The sequence below is a fragment of the Lemur catta genome, chromosome 9, assembly GCF_020740605.2.
Source record: "Lemur catta isolate mLemCat1 chromosome 9, mLemCat1.pri, whole genome shotgun sequence".
NCBI lineage: Eukaryota > Metazoa > Chordata > Mammalia > Primates > Lemuridae > Lemur > Lemur catta.
The window spans coordinates 79,405,714-79,422,332 of NC_059136.1; the positions used below are offsets into that span (position 1 = coordinate 79,405,714).

Genomic DNA, 16,619 nt, shown 5'->3' on the forward strand with positions numbered 1-16,619 from the left:
TGGATACTGACTCTTTGAGTCCTAAAGTTTTCATGTGAGCAGAAAAATTAAGACTTTGGGGACTTATTTTACCATTTTCATAAAAATTAAAGTGAAGGGTTATGTGCTGTCTAGTTGCTGATAGTATGCATCCGTAGACTATCATCAAAGGCCATAGCAAACATCTTTCCTCTCTCCAGAAAATCATTTTTACTTTCTTTTGTTGCTTTGGCTTGTCAGCATCATTTGTGACTACTAATGCCTGAAGGCAGTGGGGTGTCAGGTATCCATCCCCTTGTCACCTTCAGCCTATTCGTCCACCTTACTTCAATTAAGTTTGTTGTGTGAAGGGAGAAGACAACACACCAGCTCAGAAGCTTTTGAGTAGGTGGATATTGGGGGAAGGCTTGTTCTGTGAGATCACAAATTCTTCACCAGAGAAAAATATTTTTGTAAACATGAAACCAAGTCAAAAAAGTGTTTCTAAACTTTCTCCTTAGTATTTAATTTAATTTAATTTAAATTTAACTTGGAAATCAAATGTCAAAGTTAGATATCATTTTGAATTTCTTTAATATTTCTGTAAGTTATAACATTTATAATAAATTCTCCCAACCATCTTACTTCAAATTCCTTTTATTCTCCTTCCCTGATTTTACTTCTGCCCACTCTTCTGATTTTGGTGTTACCCAGGTTCTTTATTCAGCACTTCCTTACTCTTCTTTCATCTTCAATCATCATAAAGCAGCTAAATCCCAGATCTATTGCTCTGAGAACACCTCTTCTTTGTAAGGTTTAATTTCATACCCTAGTTGGACATATCCACTTGAATGCCTTCAGACATCTCAAATTTAACACATCTAATCTCAACTCTTCCCAGTAACAAAATAAGGAAAAAAATTTTTTCTTTATCTTGAGTTACAGTACACCTGTCTGCTTTATATTAAATTCTCCCCTTTCTCTCACTCCTTCATACAATTTTTCAAATCCTTTTGCAGTGCTTAAATCATTCCACTTCTTTCTTACTGTTGATGCTATAGTCCAGGTTTTTAGCTTTCAGTTGGACTGTTTATAGTAGCCTTTAATTCTTTCAACTTCCCATTCATCCTTTCACAGTGCCATTAGATTTCTTTGAAGGCACGTTATCTGGTTTCACATACACACACACACACCCCCCACCCCCCGCAGTAAAACCTCTTAATGGTTCCTTATTTCCTGTGGAATCAAGTTTTTAGCCTGGCATTCAAGTCCCATTATGATCACATCTGAACTTAACCATTTCTGCACACGTTACCTCCGTGCGTTCTATGTAGCAATATTTGTATCAGACTTCATAATTTAACTCCTGTTCTCATTTTGTCCTCCAATAGCTCTTAATGAAGTGGTTGGGGAAGTAGAGTCATCTTCATTTTATAAATGAAGAAATCGAAGTCTGTAGAAGTGAAGTGTGGTGGTGTTCATGTTTTAATAGCTAGTTAGAGGCCGGGCGCGGTGGCTCACGCCTGTAATCCTAGCACTGTGGGAGGCTGAGGCGGGTGGATTGCTTGAGGTCAGGAGTTCGAGACCAGCCTGAGCAACAGCAAGACCCCGTCTCTACTAAAAATAGAAAGAAATTATATGGCCAACTAAAAATCTATATAGAAAAAATTAGCCGGGCATAGTGGTGCATGCCTGTAGTCCCAGCTACTCGAGAGGCTGAGGCAGTAGGATCGCTTAAGCCCAGGAGTCTAAGGTTGCTGTGAGCTAGGCTGACGCCATGGCACTCATTCTAGCCTGGGCAACAAAGCGAGACTCTGTCTCAAAAAAAAAAAAAAAATAGCTAGTTAGAATAGTTAAGACTCAAACCCAAGTCTTTTCTCTCCTCTAATACTATACTGCCAATTAAGTATGAATATCAGCAAAAGAAAAATACCTATTAATTCATGCAGTAATTTTCTCTCTGAATGTGGAAGATTATATGTGGAATGAATGCTACCTTTGAAAGCCCTACAGCAGTTGTTCGCACTCTTTTGGAATTGGGGGATTCCTTTTTAACATCAGTTTATTTTGTAGTCCCTTTCATGTCAAAGAAATTGTATATTCTAATATGTATTAATGTAAAAAATGACAGAACTACTCTCAAGCCAGTAATACTTTTATTTTTAAAATTTTATTAATCATGTCATCAGTATGGTTGAAAAATAATGAGTCCAACAATCAGTGCTTGATGTGCTTATAGATTTTAAGATTTTTCCAATTTACTGAAACTTTCCAGAGGTCTGTTGCTCTGGAGAAGTGGTTGGAACCACTACTCTATGGCAGCAAATTTCCTCATTCATCAAAGATTTTATTTGATGAAATTGCATTATTGGCACTTGTTAGATCAACTAGTCTTTTTGTATATAGGTAATTTGTAGCCCATTATAAGAATTTTGACTTTTACTCTGAGTTAAATGGGGAAGCCTTTGGAAGGTTTTGAGCAGAGGAATGACATGATCCTCCTTACAGTCTGGAGGTTGTGTATCATATGGACTGTTGAGGGCACAAGGAAACCAGATAGGCTATTATAGTAACCAGATTAGAGATAATGGCGACTGGCATCAGAAGGGTTTCAGTGGCAGTTACAGAAGGTGGCTATATTTTGGACATATTTTAAAGGTAGAATCAACAGGATTTTCTGATGGATTAATTTGGAGTATTAATAAAGGAGAGGAGTCAAGAAAGACTCCATGAATTTTGACTCATGCAACTGAAAGGACAATAAATTGAAGTATGAATTGAATGCTTTGGGAGCAAAAGGGAAAGCAGTGACCAATTTAGAACAGACTGACAGGACAGAGAAAAACTTATTCGAACTGATTGAACTGGGCCTTAATGGACAAGAAGAATTTATGTGAAAAGTATAGGGCAAAGCATGGAGGGACTTGGCCTTTTCTGTGATTTGTGAGCATATGTTCTTGTAATTTTATGTGTAGGTACATGTAGGGCTATATATAGTAGGAGATGAAAGTGGAAGAATATTTGGGGGCTGATCAAAAAGAACCTTAGAAGTGTGAGGGAGTTGGAGATTTATCTCATATGCATTAGGAGGTATGGTCACTCCACATCAAAACAGTGAAGTCCTCAGGCTGAGTATTTTTACTCTTTTGCTGCTTTTGCTTTCTACCTTTCCTTTGCATTAGGAACTCTTCCATTACTTCATATGTCCACTATTTATATTCCTTTCTTCTGTCAAAACATTCTGAAATGCATATATGTTATTAACTTGTAAGTATCTCACTTATTCAGGGTTTTTGAGCTTTTTAGCTCTTAATTTTTGCTGAAGAAATTTTACGTATTTTAGAAATAGAGGAAATATTTATTTTAGAGGGAAGAAGACTCTCTCTTTGTTTCTGAAACCATTTTGATGCTAAGAGTGGTGCTGAAAGTACACTTGATTATAACATTTTAAAAGTACTGGGGCAAATGAGTAATTGTTTTCCCTGTCATCTTCATTTCCTCCTCTTACTCATGTCCCCTTAACACAGACCCTTTTATTCTGTTGCTCAGAATTCCTTCATTGCAGAGATCTAGAATCTGTTTTCATGGTTTCCTCATCGTTTCTTTTATTTCTGGTCTGATACTTCCCTGCTCTTTCATGTGATGATGATCACGTTTTGTTTTTTTGTTTGTTTGTTTGTTTGTTTTTGAGACAGAGTCTCAATCTGTTGCCCTGACTAGAGTGCCATGTTGTCAGCCTAGCTCACAGCAACCTCAAACTCCTGGGCTGAAGTGATCCTCCTGCCTCAGCCTTCCGAGTAACTGGGACTACAGACCCACGCCACCATGCCTGGCTAATTTTTCTATTTTTAGTAGAGACGGTCTCGCTCTTGCTCAATCTGGTCTTAAATTCCTGAGCTCAAACAATCCTTTAGCCTCAGCCTCCCAAAGGAAGTGCTAGGATTATAGGCATGAGCCACTGTGCCTGGCCCAAAGTCTTGAATAACAATTCTTTTTTTTTTTTATTATTTTATTTTTTTTTTTCCTTTTTTTTTTTTTTTTTTTTTGAGACAGAGTCTCACTCTGTTGCCTGGGGCTAGAGTGCTGTGACGTCAGCCTAGCTCACAGCAACCTCAAACTCTTGGGCTCAAGCAATCCTCCTGCCTCAGCCTCCCGAGTAGCTGGGACTACAGGCATGCGCCACCATGCCCTGCTAATTTTTTCTATATTTTTAGTTGTCTGGTTAATTTCTTTCTATTTTTTAGTAGAGACGAGGTCTCGCTCTAGGATTACAGACGTGAGCCACCGCACCTGGCCTTGAATAACAATTCTTATTGCCTTGAATTATCTAGCATCTAGGACAAGGTGGTGAACAGTGAACCCTATTTATTGAAGCCCTGGACGTGAAGCAGATAGAAGATTGGTAGGCTAGAAAAACATAGGGTAGGAAGGGGAGAGAATGGTTACCATCTAAGGAAATCCAAGTTTAGTTTCTTCGTGTCCAAGAGTTTTGTCTTTGCAATACATCTATAGCTGCATGGTAGTGGTAATTATGGAGTATCAGGGAAAACTTAATATTGTTGCTAGTGATAACATATAAGGGGACTAAAAGGAGAACTGAATTGAAAACTATGCTAAAATTCCAATCCTCAGTCATTTTTGTCAAATATTTACCATTTATGCTAGACCACCTATACTATATATTATACATAATTAAATATCTGATTTACTTTTCATTATAACAATAAAGTCAAGGCCAAGGCAGGAGGATTGCTTGAGGTCAGGAGTTCGAGATCAGCTTGAGCAAGACCAAGAGCCCATCTCTACAAAAAATAGAAAAATTAGGCAGGCGTGGTGGCATGTGTCCATAGTTCCAGCTACTTGGGAGCCTGAGGCAGAAGGATCACTTGAGCCCAGGAGTTTGAGGTTGTAGTGAGCTATGTATGATGACACCACTGCACTCCAGCCTGGGCAACAGAGCAAGACCCTGTCTTAAAAAAATAAATTAAAAATAAAACAAACTCACTGCTTATATGTTTGGTTGTAATTGCTCATTAAGTACTGTCATCTGCTTATGATTTTATCAGAAAAAACATTCCTTCATGTTGTCCCTGGAGAAACCTTGGTATCCACACTATAGATTGGCTTTTATAATTATAGCCTGTTTTATACTGCTCATTGTGTATATACTGTATTTTGACCTAGCTTGATACCATATTAGGTGACTGCCTTTCTGTTTGTTTGTAAATTAATCTTTATGTGAATAATCTAAAATAACAAAATGAACAGCATACATTATAATGAAGGTATTGAATGACTAGTATCAAATCACAAAAATATAAGAATACTATGTTATATAATTGATACTTTTAAAAATAATTTTTATTTCAAAATATTAGAAGATATAAGTGTTCTTGTTACATGGATGAATTGTATAATGCTGAAGTCAGGGCTTTTAGTGTACATGAGGTGCCTGACTTTCTACCCTTCTAACTTCCTGTGATGTCAAGTTCATTGTGTTCAGTTGTCTTGTCACATCAGTTCTACATAGTTTTATCAGCTACTTATGACTCCAGAATTTTTTTTTTGAACTCTAGGAACAACTTAATTATCTCTTGAGTTTTCAGAACCTACTTGGCTGCATTTAAAAAACTGAAATGTCTACTTCTTCCTTTGGCTTGTACTGAATTTAAATAACTGAGGATGGATAATAGTACATACCTGAAGAAATTCAGTCTTGGTTACTCTACCCATACATAACACCATGCAGAGAACCAGAGTAGCAAAGTTTACATTAAAACCATCTGCGGAAACTATGCTTATCAGCCTTTTACATGAATAAACTGTTGAAAAAATTTTTTTCTTTTATTTCAGGAATTCACCTCTGGCATGTGAATTCAGCCTTTCCATGTTTAGACAAACTTCTAAAATTCTGTTCCTACCGGGTCAGGACCTAGGGCTTACCTATAATATGTATGAATAATTACTTCCCCTGTTTTTATTGCTAAAAATTTCAGACTGGTTGTATTTGCTCTGCATGCAGCATGTTATTATAAAAAGTCCCTGCTTTTTAATTTAAGGGTTATTGAGATCTGGATTATTTTTATCTCAGTCCCTTCCTACTTCAGAGCTGTTTCTTCTTTGTTTATGGTTCTCTTCTCTCCTTATAGAATGTCTGTGGCTTCTGCTGTAGCTGTTTTCTGTCACTCATCCCTTTTCTTTCTCTTTTTTTTTTTTTTTTTTTTGAGATAGTCTTGCTCTACACCCTGGCTAGAGTGCAGGAGCGTCATCATAACTCACTGCAACCCCAAACTCCTGGGCCCAAGCGATCCTCCTGCCTCAGCCTCCCAGATAACTGGCCCATTATGCCTGGCTAAGTTTTTTTGTAGTCTTGCTCTTGATCAGGCTGGTTTTGAACTCCTGACCTCAAGTGATCCTCCCACCTCAGCCTCCCGGAGTGCTAGTAATACAGGAGTGAACCACCACACCCGGCCATTCATCCCTTTTCTTTCTCCTCTCTCTTGATTTCCTTTTGGTTCATGCATACTTTGGCTCTCAGACCAAGTGATTTAGTTTATAACTGTTTCTCTCTAAGAAGAATACTGCTTTCCTTCTGCTCTTGAAAGCATGTCATAATAACCTTCGTATTTGGCTTTCTGTTTTTCCTTGATGGCTGCTGACTCATTTTTGCCAAAGATGATAATTTGGTAGTTCATAGTTTGGCACTTTCAGATCACTATTCTGCATGACTTCTTGATAAAGAGACCTTACTGAAAAAAACATATCCATTAAAAAATAATTGTGACCAGGGAATAAACTCTTGGGCATTGCTTGTGTTCTTGTTTCTTTTTTTTTTGTTTGTTTTTGTAACAACCCTGGGAATTGTCCTAATTGCTTGTGTTCTTAATGAAAATATCCTACTGGTCAAATGGCTTTCTGTGGCAAAATGAATACCCCAAAACAGATGCATATTCTGTGAGATTTGTAAACTCTCATTCTAGATAGACATCTACAACATGTTATGAGAATATCAAATGTATACAATAAACTATATTTGTAAAAAATAAAGTTTCATTACAAATCAATTGTTGGACAGACTCAAAGTGTAGAACTACAAGACCACTTAAGTGTTTATTTCCTTTAGCAAAAAAAGTAATACAGTAGTGAAGAGGGTGCTAGCACTGATAGATATAATTGAGGTAAAGCGTATGCATAGAACATACCCATTCCCAAGTCAAAGTTTTTTCAGGGGGGTTTCTTGTTTTCTCTTATTCTGAGACTTTACTTTTATTTTTTAGCTCTTTTTTTAAGTGAGAATGGAGGGTGGGTGGCCAGAATTTAAAGAAAAAATGAAATTTGTGCCAATATGGAAAGTCATTCCTTTGGAAAAAATTCCTTTTGCTGTTTTATATTAGCTCCAGCCAAGGAAATGAGTCCCATATGTTAATATATCAGAAATATTAGAAGACTAACATATGAAAGACTGCTTTCTTAACACATAAATATTTGTAAAATTGTAATAAAATCAGATTTGTAGGTAGATATTTAAAATATCTATAAAAACCTTACCTTATGGTAATTTCCTGTAACATATTCTATATTACATTGACATACCTTACTCTGGATTTCACTGGCCCTCTTTTCTGCTCTTACGAAGAGGGGGAAAAAAGATATGCCTAGAGCAATACTGTATATATTTCATTAGTTTCTGCCACAACTTAAGGTAGGATTTCTCCTTACTGTTAACTGTGCTATACTTGGGTATGAGGCAGTTTGCAGGGCTAAGAGAGATACTTTAAGTCTGATTGGGGAACTGTTGGTTTATATCTGATGGGCTACCTACTAAATCAGTCTGTGAAAGTAGGACATTTGAATTTGTATTTTTAACCAGACCTTCAGGTTGATTTTTTTTTTTTTATAACAAGGTCAGGAATTAGGAATTACTGCTAAACTGCAGAATAAATGTAGCACTGTAGTACAAAATTTACTTAAAAGGTTGATATTTTAAATCAATTAAAATTGTTTATATATAAACAAGCTTTTTCTGGGCTAGCATGTGTATAAACATTCTTAGACATAAACTTGCTTTCTTTGAGCAACTTTGAATTGTGCTTACAGATTCCTCAGAATATACACATTTATTCTATTCATTTAGATGCTTAGGTAGATAAGTTTAAGAAATAATACTGTCGCGGGATATTTGTTGAATTATTAGGGCAAAGTAAGGAAATAACAGATTTACTACCATTCAAAACAGTGCTGAGGCAAGATGGAAAAAGAAAAAACAGTATTACAAGAATTGAGTAAAAGGAAAAGCAGAGAAAAACAGCAAATAATTGGTAGACTTGGGCAACCTTTGTATTTTTTGTCTAGGCACATAGTTATTTGCTGATGAATGGCTAGTAACTTGTGCTCATCATAATGGATATGTGAATTTAGAGGAGGTGAAGTATATAGCAATCATTTCCCTCTGAACATAGCATCTTAGGTGCTGGCATTGTTACAGGTAGTAGGGGTGTTCCTACCATATTGTCTCAAAATTGAAATTTTTGTTTGGAATTTCAGTGTATTTTTATATGCAAAGAGCAACGAATAGAATTTGAAAACCATTCTTATAAATGTAGTTGTCTTTTACTAGTGGAAAAATACATAGTAATTTAGAAATTTTAAGGGAAATTTATGAAAAATAACTGAAATATAAAACAATCTAGGTTCTTTCGCCTATTGTATGGTGATTCATACAGTGAAACCAATATTTATTGAGTTAATGAGCAGTTTATCTTGTTTCTGGCACTGATTTTGGTTTGTTTTTAATATTAATACTTGTTATACGTAGAGAATTCTTTAGTTTTTGGTAATGGAGAATATTTGAGTGTTAATGGAATTTTATTCTCTCTTAGGTCATGTTTACTGGTGAAAATATTCCTGTTCATCCTCATGTTTATAGCAATGGTCATATCTGTTTATCCATTCTAACAGAAGACTGGTCCCCAGCGCTCTCAGTCCAGTCAGTTTGTCTTAGCATTATTAGCATGCTTTCCAGCTGCAAAGAAAAGGTAGGACTTTTCAGAATTATTCCAGGTAATATCTTGTCTGTTAGTTGAGGAGGGTAAGCGATCTTAATATGTAATTATTTTTAATTTGAAGGAAGGACTTACGCATTTTATTTTGGAATTATAGGGACTGTCATGTTTGGTAATAAATTGGAAAATTAATACTTTTCATTTCAAATAGAAGTTTTAAATGTTCAAGGGGCTTTGAAGTCAGACTTATACTGTTTTATATTTTTTAAGCAGGAAGTTTGTGCACACGTTCTTAAATCTGAATTTTATTTCTATAAGCATATACAAGGTAAAAGTATGTAAGAAATTCTTGTTTCTAGATTTCATAGAGGAAAGCCCCAGGAAAAAAGCTCTCTTTCTTCCCTTTGCCAGCACCCACCCTATCAGCCCCTTTTGGGGGATTTCCCAGAAACCAGAGCTTTCCTATTCTAATGATTATACTGAAGGAAGAAGACCAGATCACCAGTAGAATTTTCAGGGCTTTTTCCTTCTATTCTCTTTTACTAATAATCCACAGATTCTGTGTCTGATGGAGGTGAGATAAAAAGACTCGAAAGAAGAAAAAATCATGAGTTAAATTTAGGATACCCTTTAAATGTATCTGAATCCTCTCTATATTTCTGACCCTCTTGTCATTCCTGCTTGAGGGTTAGTGTAGTACATAACTTATGTATGTCTACATTTTAAAACTTCTCTTCTCCATGAGGGTTTCCTTTTCCCATCGTCTTTAAAGGAGAAACAGATTAGAGAGTGCTCTGTGTGTGTGTGTGTGTGTGTGTGTGTGTAGCAGTTTTTTCTGTTTTCCAAATTGAACTGACTGCCATTTTTTTATCAAATTAGCATTTAGAGAACTTTTAAAATTAAAGCTTATTTTTATTTATTTATTTATTTTTTTGAGACAGCGTCTCGCTTTGTTGCCCAGGCTAGAGTGAGTGCCGTGGCGTTAGCCTAGCTCACAGCAACCTCAAACTCCTGGGCTTAAGCGATCCTACTGCCTCAGCCTCCCGAGTAGCTGGGACTACAGGCATGCGCCACCATGCCCGGCTAATTTTTTTGCTATATATATTTTAGTTGGCCAGATAATTTCTTTCTATTTTTTTAGTAGAGACGGGGTCTCGCTCTTGCTCAGGCTGGTCTCGAACTCCTGACCTTGAGCGATCCACCCGCCTCGGCCTCCCAGAGTGCTAGGATTACAGGCGTGAGCCACCGCGCCCGGCCTAAAGCTTATTTTTAAATGATAGATTTTTTACAATCTGAAACAGTCTAAGCCATTATTATGCAAAGTGAATTTTATTTAGTTTCTTAAGAGGTTTCTTGATGTTTGGTTTAAAAAACAAATAAAACATTCCTTTGTTCAAAGAAGCATGGGAAATAATGGGGTTAAGTGTATTTTTTTGTACTCATTTATTGCTTATTCCTTCGATATTTTCTCCTTCCCCAACACACACACACACACACACACACACACACACACACACACGCACGCACGCACGCACACGCCCGCACACATTTTAAACTTTTATGTGGGTTGGGTGTCGTGGCTCATGCCTGTAATCCTAGCACTCTGGGAGGCCAAGGTGGGAAAGTCGCCTTAGGTCAGGAGTTCAAGACCAGCCTCAGCAAGAGCGAGACCCCCATCTCTACTAAAAATAATAGAAATTAGCTGGGCAACTAAAAATAGAAAAAATTAGCCGGGCGTGGTGGCATGTACCTGTAGTCCCAGCTACTTGGGAGGCTGAGGCCAGAGGATCGCTTGAGCCCAGGAGTTTGAGGTTGATGTGAGCTAGGCTGACACCATGGTACTCTAGCCTGGGCAACAGAGTGAGACTCTGTCTCAAAAAAAAAACCAAACCTTTTATTTGTAGGGTAAAGCAGTTTGTAATTCTGTGTTCCTGTTATGGTTAACAACTATAGAAAGGTGAAGTGGTAAGTACAGGATTTAATAAAAGTTATTAAGAGGTGAACACCAGTGATATCTACACGTAGCTCTTGCATGTGCCTTATGATTATTAGCTTTTGTTTACATTTAAATGTAATGATTTATTATTAAAAACTGGAGAAAGACTATGTTCTATATACCTGCTTCATCCTTTTCTTAACCCTTACCATTTCCCTTACATTCTAATTGTCTGCTACTAGTGTTCTTGCATACTTAGTATAAGACTAATCATTCCACTTACATTGATAAACTACATTTAATATAATCATTGTATAATATGTTTAAGCAGAATGATAATCTGAAGTCAATTTCTGTGAAATACGATAAAATTCAAAAAACATATACTAGGTATGTATTATGCTATTTTTATTGTGGTAAGTGCTAGGTTACAAAGATAAAGAGGAAATCTGCTTTGGCATTGAGGGGATCTAGCTCCAAATAAGCTTTAAAAGTCTTTTAAATACCCACCTGAAAGCTCTACCATTAAAACAGGTAAATTTTGTTCTGTAGTGGACATGGTTCTGTAGGCTTTACTTTAATAGTTAATTCTGTTTGAATATTGATACAAAACTATTAATAGCTCTCCCTATAGATATTTGGGACTTAATCATAATTCTTTCATTTGAACTTTTTCTTTCCTTCCTTCCTTCCTTCCTTCCTTCCTTCCTTCCTTCCTTCCTTCCCTCCCTCCCTTTCCCTCTCTCACCCAGGCTGGAGTGCAGTGGTGTGATCGTAGCTCACTCATTGTAACCTTGAGTTCCTGGGCTCGAGCGATCCTCCTGCCTCAGCCTCCAGAGTAGCTGGGACTATAGGCACACCCCACCACATCTGGCTCATTTTTTATTTTTTTTCATTCATTTATTTATTTTTAATTTAATTTATTTTTATTTTATTTTTTTGGTGGAGACAGGGTTTCACTATGTTGCCCAGGCTGATCTCGAACTCCAGGGCTCAAACAGTCCTCCTACCTTAGCTTCCCAAAGTGCTGGGATTATAAGTGCAGGCCACCATGCCCAGCCTCCAAACTACCTTTTACATATTAAGGAATGGTTCCTGAAGCTGAAAGCATTTAAATCCAGTATGTCAGTAGATTTCAGATAATTTCTAGATACTGAGACTAGGGGCATTTCAGTAGTCTATACTTTATTCTCAGTGCCCTTACAATATACTTACACTGTCCAAACTTCCAGCCTGTATTCCATTCCTAAAACAATTTGGTAATACTTCTTGGTATAGTTACTTAATCTTTTTAAAAACCATATCTCTCAGATCACTTATCAGTTTGGTTATAGTCTTGATTTTAGGAAATAGAATGAGTATTTTTTTTCCCTAAATATTTATTTTTTTTGAAGATTATTTTCTGATGATTCTTAGGTTCTAATCAATATATACATAAAATGAGTCTGTGAAATTATATGGTATTGTAGTAGTGATTTATTTTGTACGAACATAGGTTTGACTTTGTAGGACAAACAACAGAGGATCATCTCTGCTTTGAAGTAGTCAGGCATTTAATTTCATATTAATTTTTTAAGAATTTTCTCAAATTGTATCAACAGAGTAACTTGGAGTAGTCATTTAATGTCTATGTTGTAATGGTCCTTTTTGTTAAATGAAATTACTATTAGTATTAACTCATAGGGACATTATGAAACTCAACTAAGATAATAGTTGTATATATGAGTTTTAGAAGTGACATGTGGACTGGCTGTTTTGCTTCCTGCTCTCTAAAAGTGCTACTCACTATTTCTTTCCGGTTGGACCTTCTTTAAGTGCTGTGTTGCCAAATTCATCTCTTTTGATTAGCCTCAGATAGAGGAAAGGATTCCCTTAATCTCATTTTATTGGCTCAGCTAAACAGAGTTAAGTCTGAATAGACAAGGTATCTTAACACTACAAAATATTTAAGGATAGAAGAAAAATAATCAAGTTATTCATCAGAACAGTTCTGAAAGTAGGCATAAAGGAAACTGAGGGATAGAGATATCTATTATATTACCTATAAACCCTCCCTTGGAAGCTTTAATATGAAATTAACACATTTCCAAATCTTTGTAGATTCTTGTCTCTGGTCAGTATCCAACAGTTTTCAGGAAAAATCTCTTCCATAATCTATCTTCAGTGTTGCTGGCATCACTATTTCTGATACAGCTTCTTTGCACAGCTGCCATATGTTTCTCATATTTTTCTAGTCAGAGTGTGTGTGTGTGTATCGGAAAGACCAGTGCATAGCAGAAGTGGCAATATGTATTTTTTCCCTTTTCTCCTCTTATGTATTATTTAGAAACTTAATCCTCTGGTCTATCGTTGATGATACTATACTGTATTACAGTAAAATAATCCTTTGTGGAGGTTTATAAGTTGCCACAGTTTTTTCATATAAACCTAGTTTAGTAGAATTTTGGTTTTAATGAGCTCACAAAAGTAATTTTTAAATTATTTCTGAATTATGATAAAAATACATGCAACCAAAATTCTTTACAACTGAATGCTACAATTTCTGGTTGATGGTCATTCTCCAGTGATACCACTGGACCACACACACACACCCTGTTTTTTAAAAAAAATACAATTTAGATGTTAAGAGTCTACATTTCTTAGAATGTATTTATAGTTTTTATTCCTTCAGTTATGCTGTCAGTGTTTATATTGTTTTTTACACATTCTGTAATAATTTTGCTTAGCTTTTATTAAAATGGTCTCCCCTAAGTCTTTTGATGTTACAACTTCTTATCTTTTAAAAAAACTTCTTTGTTTCAGAGACGACCACCAGATAATTCTTTTTATGTGCGAACATGTAACAAGAATCCAAAGAAAACAAAATGGTGGTATCATGGTAAGCAGTTTAAATTTGGAATGTAATGTATTTTATAGATAAGTTAGACTAGATTTTTAATGAGACATAGAAGTAAAATTTAAAATTACTTTGACATTCCGAGACTCTACCAATTTATTACAAAAATGAAGTTCATAATAATCTTTAGATGAAATTAGAACTAGCTACTTGGAAATCTGTTATCTGAAGTATAAGTTTTGATGCCTTGTGTACTCATTCAGTTCTGGTACTACTCATAGTGGAGGGAAATCACATTAAGTTAGAGGTGCTTCATTAAAGCTCTTCCTGTTCTAATTATCTTTTAAAAATAGGCTGGGCGCGGTGGCTCACGCCTGTAATCCTAGCCCTCTGGGAGGCCGAGGCGGGTGGATCGCTCGAGGTCAGGAGTTCCAGACCAGCCTGAGTGAGACCCCGTCTCTACTAAAAATAGAAATAAATTATCTGGACAACTAAAAATATATATATAGAAAAAATTAGCCGGGCATGGTGGCGCATGCCTGTAGTCCCAGCTACTCGGGAGGCTGAGGCGGTAGGATTGCTTAAGCCCAGGAGTTTGAGGTTGCTGTGAGCTAGGCTGACGCCATGGCACTCACTCTAGCCCGGGCAACAAAGTGAGACTCTGTCTCAAAAAAAAAAAAAAAATGAAGCTCTGTCAATTATATCTTATGAATAAAGTACTCTTAATAATTTAAAATGTCTGTTCTTGTTGGGAGGGTAATGATAGCTTTATAATTCAGAGCTTCTAGCATAATTTCTAAACTAACCTTAGTGCTTCCCCAAAGAGGTATTTGAAATTAAAAAGAAAAAATTTCTATTCCTCACGGTACTTTTTGAAGCAAGGAAACAAAAACCATCCCCTGTGATTTTGTATACTTAAGAGCATTGCCTTTGTTTCCAGTGTTTTTTTTTTTAATGTTAACCTAATAAGAAATTAGAACTGGCAAAATTAGTAGGAATATGGCCTTCTCCCCTTTCTATCCAATGTAAAATCGTCTGTATTCTCACTTAAATTGAATGTTGAAATTCCAAGTGTTGAAACAGAAGATGACCAGTGTCAATGCAATAGCATTATGCTAGCAGTTACATGTCAGAAAATGCAATGAAAGAAGAATGCCATTCCCAAGAGACATAGAAATATGAAAATTTGGGGTAATGTTAATGAGAAATACATATGACTTGGAAGAAGAAAATGACAATGAGCTGTGAAAAAATAGGGATACTTTAATGAGGAACTAGTATTGTAAAAATAAAAAATACATATATTCTTTACAAATTTTAGGTTTAATGAAATTCACTAAAACTCTAGTGGAATGATAGGAGTAGGTATTTGGAAAGTTTTGGAAAGAATAATAGAAGAGAATAACAAAGTTTGAATTTTGAATTACAAAGGGTGACAGAGGGAAATCAATCTACCAGACACCAAAACATGTTGATGCAAGAATAAATCATTGAAATAATATTACTCTCATTTAGGCCCTGTTTATAAAATTTGAATGTATGGTGAATAAGGTGTTATAAATCAATGAGAAGGAGAAAGATTATTTAGTAAGTAATCATCTTAGAAAATTGGCAGTCATTTGGGGAAAGAAATAAATTTACATTTTCACCTCATATTTTATATGAGTTGAAATATAAAATACAACAAAAGTAAAGTACTTTTTAAAATGTTGGGTATAAACTCTGGAAGAAGGACGAATTTCTCAATTTAAAAGGAATCACAAAGAAATCAAACAGTTATAGGAAAATTTAAAACTTTTATAAAAGCACTAAAAAACTTTAATGCTCTGCATAAAGTTTGAAAAATTATGGAAAACATTTATAACTTATTAAAAATAAAGACCATTTATAAAAGTTACTTAATAAATAATTAGCACAGGCCAAAAAAAAAAGTGCAGCTCAGTGAAATAATTACAAATTTAAGATTTTGAAACTATTAATTATGAATTTGGCCAAGTTTTTACAAAATGAATATAGTACTGAAGGAGAGTAAAGGGTAGAAGAAAATTGTTTTCATACTTGCTGGTGGCATATAGCAAGTTAGTGTAATCCTTTAAGGAAGCAGGTTAGCAATATTTAACAAGCTTAAAGTTCAAGATCAAAGCTTTTGTCTCACTTACGAAACTTCTAAGAATCTGTCCAAAGAAAATAATCTTTAACACAAGAAAAGTTTTATTCATGAAATGTTCAGTGGAAGCACTATTTATAATATACGCTCTATTCCTTATTCTACCATCTGTTGCCTCTACATATGTTATTTGCCTGGAATGAATCCTTCTGTTACACACAAACACACCCCTCTCTCTCCTCTTGGGAACTCTTTTTCATCAAAGCCTTGTTGAGTACTCCCTCCTTCAAGGAATCCAATAAACTTTGTTACAGTTCCTGGAATGCTGGCTTTGTTTTAGTTTTTAAGATACCCCCAGATAAATTCTGAGGTAGCTAGGCATTTGAGAACTATTGTTTCTGAGATTCTTAGTCTAAAGAACAGGTTTACAAATGGACTCATTAATAATCTGACTTAAAGAATTCTTTCTGGGCACCGAGGGTCCCCTAAAATTTTTGATAAGACCCAACTTTAATTAAATGGCCCTTTACTTCAGTTTACATTGCTGGCTTTGCATTCTTTTTACATCCTCTTGCCTTTTAGGAGCAAACACACTAAGTGACTTCATTCCATGCCTTTACAAAGGGCCTTTTCTTTTCTAAACAATCCTTGAGTGTCACAGACCCCTTATTCATCAAAAATTAAGATTTAAGGCCAGGCCCGGTGGCTCACTCCTGTAATCCTAGCACTCTGGGAGGTCGAAGCAGGTGGATCGCTTGAGGTCAAGAGTTTGAGACCAGT

The 16,619-nt window shown here is 35.7% G+C and overlaps 1 protein-coding gene across 1 annotated transcript in view; it reads left to right on the forward strand.

The window, feature by feature from the left end:
• UBE2W (ubiquitin conjugating enzyme E2 W) overlaps positions 1-16,619 on the forward strand; it is a 56,937-nt gene that overhangs the window by 31,525 nt on the left and 8,793 nt on the right. The window contains exons 4-5 of the mRNA XM_045561378.1: positions 8,838-8,993; positions 13,699-13,774. Coding sequence (XP_045417334.1) covers positions 8,838-8,993; positions 13,699-13,774 — 232 coding nt within the window. The remainder of the gene's footprint in view (positions 1-8,837; positions 8,994-13,698; positions 13,775-16,619) is intronic.